General features: G+C 42.0%; 1 protein-coding gene across 1 annotated transcript in view; it reads right to left on the reverse strand.

Annotated features, from left to right (window-relative positions):
- Positions 1-11,303, reverse strand: part of PGK1 (phosphoglycerate kinase 1) — a 26,306-nt gene that overhangs the window by 3,328 nt on the left and 11,675 nt on the right. Inside the window, exons 3-10 of the mRNA XM_004717638.4 lie at positions 9,947-10,102; positions 9,687-9,831; positions 7,428-7,531; positions 6,312-6,431; positions 2,891-3,005; positions 2,489-2,668; positions 362-539; positions 3-101 (exon numbers count right to left, since the gene is read on the reverse strand). Coding sequence (XP_004717695.1) covers positions 3-101; positions 362-539; positions 2,489-2,668; positions 2,891-3,005; positions 6,312-6,431; positions 7,428-7,531; positions 9,687-9,831; positions 9,947-10,102 — 1,097 coding nt within the window. The remainder of the gene's footprint in view (positions 1-2; positions 102-361; positions 540-2,488; positions 2,669-2,890; positions 3,006-6,311; positions 6,432-7,427; positions 7,532-9,686; positions 9,832-9,946; positions 10,103-11,303) is intronic.

Raw genomic sequence — 11,303 nt, forward strand, 5'->3', positions numbered from 1 at the left:
ACCTTCCAGGAGCTCCAGACTAGCACCGCCCCCAGTGCTCACGTGGCTGACTTTGTCCTCAGTGTTCCATTTGGCACAGCAAGTGGCAGTGTCCCCACCACCTGTTAGATGGGAAGGAGAAAAGAAAGGCAGAATTGGTACTAAAACTATGAGCCATTGGCCTCGGAAGCCCAAATACTAGTTGATACCACTCAATTCCATCTCGCTGAGAGAGGTGCAATGATGAATTTCACACCCGCTTAGCACTCAAGGTTCACTCACACCAAGAAACCCAGGGAAAGTTACCACCACGTTCCTTCTACCTTCCCCAGATCAGAATTTTGACCGCTCACGAATATTACCTTCGTACAGGACCTCTTACCTATGATGGTGATGCAGCCCCCGGAAGTGGCTTTGACTACCTCATCCATGAGAGCTTTGGTTCCCCGGGCAAAAGCTTCCCATTCAAATACCCCCACAGGCCCATTCCACACAATCTGCTTAGCCCGACCAACAGCCTCAGCATACTTCTTGCTGCTCTCAGGACCACAGTCCAAGCCCTACAGGGTACAATTAAGGAAATTTCATTAGAAGAGCAAGTACCGCCTCTGCCAAGACCAGAACTCAAGACTGGATCTCACTTTCCTCTAGAACCAATAGAATCTCTCCAGTCTTAAGCAGCTGCACAGCTGGGTGCACCTGTGGCTAAAAGAACTTTTAAAAGAGTATAAGGCAAAACCTGAAAAGGTATTTTATACCTGTCAGTTGCTATCAAGTTGGATCTAATTCATGGTGACTCCCTGTGTACTAAAGGGTGTAATGTTGCCCACCCCTACACCCTATTAATGGCCATTGTTATGCTTGAGCCCACTGTTTTGGCAACTGGGTATTAGGAGTGCCTTTCAACTTTGTTAGTGTTATTAGGTGCCATCGAGTTGGTTCCAACACATAGCGACCACATGCACAACGAAACACTGCCCAGTCCTGTGCTATCCACACAATTGTTCCTCTGCTTGAGCCCACGTTGTAGCCAGTGTCCATCCATCTGGTCGAGGGCCTTCCTCGATGCTGCTCCTTTCAACCTAGGGGACTCCTTGTCCCGTACTAGAGCAGTGTTCCGTTGTGATCCATATGGTCCTCAGTGGCTAATTTTCATACGCATGTAGCCTAGCCTTTCTTCCTAATTTGTCTTAGTCTAGAAACTCTGCTGAAACCTGTTCACCTTGAGCGACCCTGGTGGCATTTAAAATACCAGAAGCATATCGTCTAGCATCATAGCAACGCACAAACCATCAAACTAAAAAATGATAGATGGGTGGTGGAAAGACATTCTTCACCACAATACTTAAGGAGCACAAAGAGCTAGACTGTCAACCGGGGTCAATTCTGCCCCTATCCAGCGTACATGTGGCAATGTCTAGAAACATTTTTTGTTGTGGTATGGGAGGGGCCCTGGTGGCATAGTGGGTTACACACTGGGTTGCTAACTGCAAAGTCAGCAGTTCAGCACCATCAACTAACTGCTCCATGGGACAAGGATGAGGCTTCCTACTCCCTTAAAGATTTGTAAATCTCAGAAACTCGCAGGAGCAGTGCTACTCTTTCCCACATATAGGTTGCTATGAATCAGAATCAACTCAATGGCAATAAGCAAATGAGAGCAAGTGACGGGCATCTAGTGGCCAGGGACGCTTCAGACATCCTAAAACATATGCAGTAGCACCCCACCCCCCACCTCACCCCAAAGACAAACTGGCCCAAAATGTCAATTGTGCTGAAGTTCAAAAACAAAGTTGAGAACCTAGATCAGTGTTTCTCCAACTGCGGGGTACATTAGAATCACCTGGAGGGCTTGTTAAAACAGATTGCTGGGCCTCAACCCCTGATTTTCTAAGTTGGTCTACAATAGGGACTACAAACTTCCATTTTAACAAGTTCCAAAATGATACTGATGTCGCAGTCTTGGAATCACACTTTCAGAGCCATTTAATTACCTAAAACCCAGAGGCCAAAGGAAAATGACAAGCAAACTAGTATGCTAACATGATACCATTTTACATAGCTATTATAATGATAATGTGTGAATTTTGTCGAGCACTAAAATCAACTATACTTCATAGTAGTCTTTAATATACACATATACATTTTCCAGCTTATAATCAGTATAGTTCTATTTTAATGTTTTCACTTGTGAAAGATTCCTTATACATGCTTCTAGGCTGTAACATAATCCAGAACACCTCAAGCTGTGAGCAGCTCAGCACAATCCCCAGGAATAGGAAGTACTTAATAAACACTAAATGGGTGAAGAAAGAAAAACTGTTCCTTCCCCCCACATTACTGATGAAGACAACAGCAATCTCATATCATTGTTTTTCCAATGGATCCCCGTCTGATAGTGAGCTGTCAAGATTTTTTTTTAATGCTTGCTGACTGAAAAAACAATGGATGAAAAGGTACCAAAATGTCTTTTACCCATGCTAGATAGAAACTATCCAAAGTGACTCACCATCCAGCCAGCAGGTATGCCGGAGGCCACGGTGGCTTGGCCAGTCTTGGCGTTCTCATCAAACTTGTCGGCAGTGACAAAGTCAACGGGTAAAGTAATCTTCACGCCGTTCTTCTCCGCTTTGGACATTAGGTCCTTGACAATCTTTGCTCCCTCTTCATCAAACAGAGAAGTGCCAATCTACACAGAAGAATCAAGATAATCATAGTCAATCTCTATATACTACGAAAACGATACCTCACAAACCAGATACAAGGCAATGTAAGGGTAAAAGAACCCACAAAAATACTCCTACAAGTACAGGGAGCTTTAGGGAGTCATGTAAGAAGCTGGGTTTTTAGACATATAACCTGCTATTTATTACACAGAGCTATTTGACATGCAACTAGTCAGTTTTCCTACCTCCATGTTATTGAGCACTTTAAGGAAGGTAAAAGCCATTCCACCGCCAATAATCATTTCATTAACTTTATCCAGCATATTATTGATCAGTTGGATCTTATCTGCAACTTTAGCTCTAAAGGGAAAATGAGAATCATCACCAAAAACCAAACAATTGACTAGGAAATTCTTATGACATATAGAAGCTTCACACAGTCATGGGAAAGTTCCATTATCTTTTCATTCCATTTTTCCACCAACTTTTTGGAGCCCCCCTCATATTGCGCCTCAGTTGTTGTGTCAAGGCTCCGGTACGGAGAAATGTTCCACAGAGTGTTAATGTACTGACTGACACTGTTCTTATGTTTCTCTAAGCTAAAAGGTCAATACATTTCTAGCCAAGGAGGGTTGAGAAGATATATTTTATCTATAGTTCTATTTTGCACCACGTTCCCCTGCCAACATCCAGATAGTGCTAATTGTGCTCAAGATCTTTGCACCTATTCAGAACTGCCACACCCTTAGAACGATCAGATTGTACACCAAATAAATAGACAGATATTCCTAGTCTATATTTACACCCTTAGGGTTGAACTAGGTTGTTGGAGCATTTGCTCTATAGCATTCTTTTTTTTTTACTATTCAATTTAAAAGACACATTGAGTACCTAGCTGCAGTATTCCAGGTCTTTAAGAAACATTAATGATCAAAACAAAGCTCACGGGCTCAAATCGAAAGTAAATGTTTGGAAAATAATGATGGCAACATATGTATAAATATGTTTGATACAAGTGATGTATGGATTGGGGTTTTTTTTATAGCTGAGTATATGGTATGGATTGTTATAAGAGCTGTGTAAGAGCCCCCAATAGAATGATCTTAAACAAACAAGAAGCTCCCTTCTAGAGCTTACATTCTAGTAAAAGAAAACAAAGCAATAAATATAAATAAGACAAAAATATTTATAAGAGAACATCAGACTACAGGTGAGATAATAGAGATACTAACAAAATTGGCAGATCATGGTTAAGTGTAACATGGTGGTTATTCAAAAGAACCCTCATTATCATTCAAGAAACACATACAAAATCTGTACAGCTGCTTTAAATACTCCTGACAAAAAGTATGGGGATAAAAATGAAACAAGATTGGCAAAAATGTCAATAATTGCTGGAGCAGAGTAATGGATATCTGAGAAGATATTATACTATTATTCCCTCAACTTCTGAATATGTTTGAATGTTTCCACAATCGTTTTTAAAATGTAAATCGCTCAAAAAATTAATTGTTAAGTGGGCTAAAAGAGACAACACAGCTAGAAAGGGGAAAAAAGACGGAAGACCACAAGGACTAAGGAAGGCATTGACCTTTGTGGAAAATATGACGTGACTGCTGGGGACCTACAAGGATAGGACTCTGGCTAGGGGGAGAGCACATTCCAACTGTTGATGTTGCTGGTAGCTGCAGCAATAATGGGACAAGTGGTGCACAAGCTGGATGCGGCGCTCACTGGGGACCTGGCAACCCACTGAATGTAAGTGAGGGTTTCTGGACGGCAGACAACTCAGACAGCAGAACTGAGGGTAGCTCACAAAGTAAATGAACAAGCAAGAAGTCAAAATTTGGATAAACTCATCATTAAAACTGACAGCAAAGAATGAGTTGATAACTGGAAACAAAATGGATGGAAAACAGCCTCCGGAAGAGATGTTGTCAACAGAAGTGATTTTGAGAAGATTTATTACGCTTCCCAAGGCGTGGAATTACGTTCCTGGCCACCAAGGCATGAAAGGCAATGAAGAAACTAATAAGATGGACCACAAGAGCTACAAAGAAGACTCCCTTCCATCAGAGGTTCACGTCTTCTCTTTTGGAGTTATATGTGTTGAGGCCCACTTCCAAAGTTTTCCTTCCTTTTTCTCACAGCAATGCCCTTATTAAACTCTTTTTTCCACTTTGTTTCTACCCTTTGGTAACAATTGATATTAATATCTTTCTAGATTAATAAAAAAGGAGGGCAAAAAACTTCCACACGAAACTTCCCAAAAATACGAATTTCAGGTTGAATCTAAGACTTAACTATAACCACAAGGTGGCATTCATTCCCACATGGCCAAACCTACAGAAAGCTGCAGACCAAAAACACAACTCTCACCTAATTTCACGTTAAAAAGTTAAAAGTCTCAAAAGTTTTGTGTGAATAAGGAAAATATATACAGTGCCTCTCACTAATGAACAGGCTTTCTAAACGGCGCTACACGTTTTTAGAGTACTCTTTGTATTATAAAGTCGGGAATATTAGAGACCAGAATTGGCCCTTTATAACACAGTACATAAAATCTTCCAACATATCTTTTTACAAGAACAAGACCCAGATAGCCTGTACTCACCCCAATTGTCTTCTGGACCCTGAAACAGCTCATACAACCCAGTGAGCAACAGATACCGGAAACTGACTCCAAAGTAATGTCACTAACCCAAGTCAACGAGCGTCAAAAAATGCTGAGTGTGTCAGTCCCCTGGAACAGAATTCTACTCATAGAAAGGTCAGCGCCTCCAGCTATTAAGAGGCTGCTCTGAGCTAGCCATGCCAGGTGGCAGGACGTACCCATCTCTTCTAACAGTCTTAGCTGTCTGCCCCTACTTCCTAACATTCACCTCGGAGAGTCCACTTTTTTTTTTTTTTTGCTAAGCCATTAGAAGCTTATCCACATCATACCTTCCCCATAGGAGAAAATGTAAAACACACATTTGATCGGGGAAAATGAGATCAAAGTGATTTAACCTATGAGGTTTTTATAGCTATGCCTTGCCAAAGCTGTGTGACTATAAACGGCCAAGTGCTTCAATATTAGATGAGCAGCGGTTCTCAACCTGGGGGTTGAATGACTCTTTCACAGGGGTTGTCCGATTCTTAACAGTAGCAAAAGTACAGTTATAAAAATGATTTTAACAAAATAATTGTATGGTTGGGGGGGTCACCACATGAGGAACTGTATTAAAGGGTCGCAGCATTAGGAAGGTTGAGAAGCACGGATCTAAGGGGAAGATTTTCCACTTTTCCCTCTAGAACCATCTTGTAGCTTTCCTGCATGGGCTATATCAGCAGGATCACATGCCCTCTGGCTTCCAGTTGAGTTTCCACCAACTGGGGCGGAGCACGTATCCACAAAAGACTGGAGGTAGATCAAAAAGATGTATTTCCTGGGCTTTCCTCCTGGCAGATGACCATCACTATGTCCTCTCTCTACAACTACCCTCTCTGGATGCTGCCCCATGGGGAAGATAATGACTGTTGCTAACCCCAGGGAAACCCTCCCTAGTTTGGTTTTCCACACCTTGACACATAATCCCTTTACTGACTTCTCCTCAATTACCCAGTCTAATCATATCAGCTGACGACCCGGCAACAACACTGCTTAATGCATGATCTGGCTCATACCCGCCCAGGATAGCCAGGAAGGGTTTCTCTGGGCTCTCCAAGGCCTTGGCAAAATAATTCAGCTCCTTCTTCATCAAGAAACCGCCAGCCTTCTGTGGCAGATTCACTCCCACCATGGAACTAGAAAAGATAAAAAACAGATTCTAGTCAAGCCTTATAATTTCTCTCAGTTCCAAAGGGCATTTCCTTTTATTAAATGGTGGCAACCTGGTTTTCCCCGTATTGTGGTTTGATGCCAATAAGTCAACTCTAACTCATAGGGACCCCATGACAGGATAGAACTGCCCCGTATGGTTCTCCTGGTCACAACCTTTATGGAAGCAGATCGTTCGGTCTTTTGCTTGCAGAGTGGCTGGGTGGCCTTGAATAGCCACCCTTTCAGTTAACAGTCAAGCACTTAAACAGCTTATGATGTAACCAGCAATAAAAATACTTCAATACAAGATAAGGTTTTCAATTAAGAATACGAAAGAGTACTGGGTCAAGTGAAACAAATGAAAAGCAACGTTGTCCACAGACTTGAAGTTACCCAATTAAGTCTTCAGCAAGCCAAGGATTAATCACAGTCACTAATTAGCCAATTAATGATAACAGAAGATTCTTCAATTTGCTGCCTATTGACAGACAGCACAAGCATCTGGTCTCATGATGTTCACAAAGGGAATACTACATGAAGTATCACAAGTGCAACTAGCATGCTTTGTCAAAACACCCTACAATTCCTAGCATTTTTTTAAACTTCTATTTCATCATTGCATCAGGGATAGTCAATAAGACCAACAATGGCAGCACCAATTACAGCCAGAACTCCAGAGATCATGGTATAATATAATTACTAAACTACTAGCAAGTCGATGCCCACTCGCAGCAACCGTGTGGGACAGGCTAGAACTGCCCTTGTGGGTTTCCAAGACTAACTCTTTAGGAGTAGAAAGCCTCATCTTCCTCTTGAGCAGCAGCTGGTGGTTCCAATTAGCAGCCCAACCCAGAACCCACTACTCTACCCGGGATCCTACCTGGTATAAGATAGAACTATTCAACAGCAACCTAGAGCTTGCACTTCTTGAGTAAACAAGAACTGCGGTCTCACACAACATTGGAAAAGGCTCTTAATACCTGTGAGCTCGGTGAGCAGTGCCAAAAGCATCATTGACATAGACATCCCCGAGCTTGGACAGGGAAGCCTGGAAGGCTTCTACGTCGGCTGGCTTGGCTTTAACCTGCAGAAGAAAAAAAAAACACTAAACCAACACCGGAAATGTGATGGCTCCAAAGACAATTGTAAAAGCATTTCATACCATCAATCCTCTTCAATATGGCTAAAAAGCCAGAGCTGGTGGGACCACAAGGTTTTATTGTTGTTGTTGTTAGGTACCATTGAGTCAATTCTGACTCAGAGACTCTATGTACAACAGATTGAAATACTGCCTGGTCCTGCGGCATCCCCACAACCACTGTGTCCATCCATCTTAGCGGGAGCCTTCCTCTTTTTTGCTGCCCTTATCCTTTACCAAGCATGTTATCCTTCTGGGACTGGTCTCTTCTGACAACATGACCAAAGTACGTAACGTGAAGTCTTGTCATCCGTGCCTAAGGAGCATTTTGGACCCAGGATCTCTGCACTAACAACCCTCTAAACCCAGGGGGGAAAAAATCGATGCCAAGTCACATGGAGATCTCTAAGAAATACCGAAGGGAGACTAGGCCCTGCCTCGACAGCTAATGCCCTGAATTCAGACTTCCCACCTCCTAAACCGTGAGGCAGTAAGTTTGTTAAAACCATCCACTTGTGGCAATTCTGTTACTAGACAACTAAGACATCATTTCTTTCCATTTGACTTAGGAAAGTACAACATTCCTCCTAAAATATATAGATCTTTTTTAACCTTAAAAGACAGCATGTTATTTCCGCCTCACAAAGTAATCTTGGGATAGATTCCAGATCTGGTGTGATATGCTAGTATCAGGTTCCTGGGCTGCTTCTATCTTGTTTTGTTGTCTCCAAGGATAGCCTTTTATCTGCATGGCTGACAATTTGCATTCCAGCCAGTCTTCCTGATCATGCCAGGTTGGATCAACCACTAGGAGGGAGCTACCTTAAATAAATCCTTTGATAAGAAAATACACATTAGACCAGATTCAATGCAAGCAGCCATCCAAGGCACAAGTACTACTCTATTCTAGAGCAAGAGAGGAGGGAGAGTCAGGAATATCGGGAGTGGAATGTACAGCTAATTTCCTCCTTTGTCATGAGGCCAGAAAAACTGGAATCTGCCTGACTATGATTACTGAACATTTTGATAAGATTCTATAGAAGAATCCTGATCAAGAGGGTTAATACAGAACAGAATTTCAAATTCCCACCGATTCTGGAGGCTGACCCCCTGAAACCACGGTCCTGATTTAAAAGCTTAAACCAAAAATTCCTCTAAAGCAGTGGTTCTCAACCTTCCTAATGCCGCGACCCTTTAATACAGTTCCTCATGTTGTGGTGACCCCCCAACCATAAGATTATTTTTGTTGCTACTTCATAACTGTAATTTTGCTACTGTTACAAATCAGGCGACCCCTCTGAAAGGGTCATTCAACCCCCAAAGAGGTCACGACCCACAGGTTGAGAACCGCTGCTCTAAAGTCTTTGTAGAATGAAACTAGAGTGTAATTGAACTAGCAGAAAAAAAGTCTGCCTTGAACATTATGTACTTGCTAATTCTTTTTTCAAAATATAAACATAGGTTCTCCTTGCATAAGACATCAAGGCCTATTGCTTACAACTTTTTGTTCCAGCCTTGACTTTACAAACAAACGAAAAATCCTCCTAAAACTGCTTCTTCTGAAGCAACAACTGGTATAGCAAGGATATTCACCCCCACAACCACCAATAGTGAATGTTTGCTCTCAGAACAGGTGAATTATAGCCTACCCTTCTTCTGCAATTGTCTCTCTGAGAAAATTAACTGTCAGAAAAAGGTCCTCTGTGATTGCAGGATATACGTATTAACCCCCAATTAATATTTTTTAAAGGAAAAGATCCTCGTGTTTTTCAGGCCAAGCGTAAGGAAAGCACCGTCTGAAATTGGCATGGTCACAGACTACACTTCCATGTGAATGATGTGGATACATTGTTCAAAGGTCTCTCAAAAGCACTTGACCATGAGGACGTCTAGGGTGCTGGTAATACTCTATTCCTTGACCTGGGCAGTGGTTACGCAAGGATGTTTTACTCTATGATAATTCTTTGAGCAATTTTATAGAATCTGCATTTTAATATGTATGTCATCCTTTTCATAAAAGAATGAAGGGGAGAAAATGAGCTTCTTGATTCTGCGATCACAGTCTCACTACCCCTAATCATGTCGAAATCGTGGGTCTCACCTTGTTCCCGGAAGCATCTTTTCCCTTTCCTTCTTCCTCTACATGAAAGCGGAGGTTCTCTAGCAGGATGACAGAACCAGCCGCTGGGTCAGCACAGGCTTTCTCCACTTCTGGGCCCACACAGTCCTTCAAGAAAAGAACATCCCTGGGAAGAGCAAGAGACAGAGAGCCTTGAGCAGTCTAAATGATAAGAACCACTAAAGAACGTACTGAATAACAACGCCAAAAACAGAACCCAACTACTAGAACCTGGCACTTACTTGCCCAGCAAAGATCGCAGCTCTACAGCAACAGGCTCTAAGGAGTATTTGTCAGGCATGGGGATGCCATCCGGTCGGCCCAGGTGGCTCATAAGAACAACTGACTTGGCTCCATTGTCCAAGCAGAATTTGATGCTTGGGATGGCAGCCTTGATCCTGCAAACCAAAGACAGCAGACAGAAGATTATGCCCAGGAATTAGTGGGTACTACTTTATTTGTGGCCTTATAAAACATAAAGTCCCCTTTCCTTCTAAATTCCTTTAAATCTAGTATCAGCAACTCAGTAAAAGTCCTCTCTCATTCAGGGGAAAAGTTAAATGTTATCATTCCTCCAGGTAGGAGTTCAATCTCATGGAATTTATCCCTTGTGCAGAAAGAGTTAACATAGTAGGCCTGAGGGCTGCTATCCTCAGACGGCTGTGCTTGCCAGGTTGGCCTTAATTAGTATCTGGAAACTTGGCTTTCAAAGTGCTCCTCAGTTCTATAACTAATAAGGGGTGTTCACCATTTCTAGACTGTAAAGCGCGGTGACTGATGCCAAACACCTGCTTCCCTTTACGAGTCTTAAGTTTTGGTAGTTTTTAGGCAGGCAGTGCCCAGGTGACCATCGACCAATAAAAATCTGGAGTGAGCTGCATATGGGCAGACACTCCGCACATATTACTGTATTTTTCACGACTAGAAATAGGAACACTCAGTTTGGTGCCTCGCCTGACCTCACAAGAGAGAGTGAGCAATGGATTTCTCTAGACTCTGCCTGTGTCCTTTTCTCCTGCTGATCCCACCAGATATCTTTTTCCTACAGGAAACCTTAGTTGTGGGTACAATCATATGCTGAGTACCTATGAATACTTCCAGCAAATCACCAAGTATGTGGATGATCTTGGGAAATCCTAAAACATCCCAAATAATTATGTTGCTATGGAAAATATATAAAAATCCCAATTTTGAAAATCTGGGGGAAACGGATACAACTGTATTGACTTTTCTGCATCCATTATAAATCCTAAATCAGTTTTCTTTCATTATACATTATAATGCATAACATAATGTATCACGTTGACTACCTGAAAATTTAATCAGAAAATAAACTTCCTTTAAACATCTTTAGAATTTTTGTGACAAATATGCTCCTAGCCTTCACTTCGTGCCAGGTTGTAAGAAATTCACAGTGAAAACAGTGAGAACCATTTATTTAAAGACTTAGTAGATTCCACGTTGTAAGAACACACGAGTAAATGTTACAGTCTGTGCTCTCATAGAGATGGAATTCTAAAGGAAGCAAAGACGATAAACAAATCTATACATAATACACCAGATGGTGATAAGCACTAAGGAGTAAACAAAGCAAAAAAA

Source organism: Echinops telfairi, unplaced genomic scaffold (genome assembly GCF_000313985.2).
Source record: "Echinops telfairi isolate 266 unplaced genomic scaffold, ASM31398v2 ScPeMD7_7418;HRSCAF=8456, whole genome shotgun sequence".
NCBI classification, from domain to species: domain Eukaryota; kingdom Metazoa; phylum Chordata; class Mammalia; order Afrosoricida; family Tenrecidae; genus Echinops; species Echinops telfairi.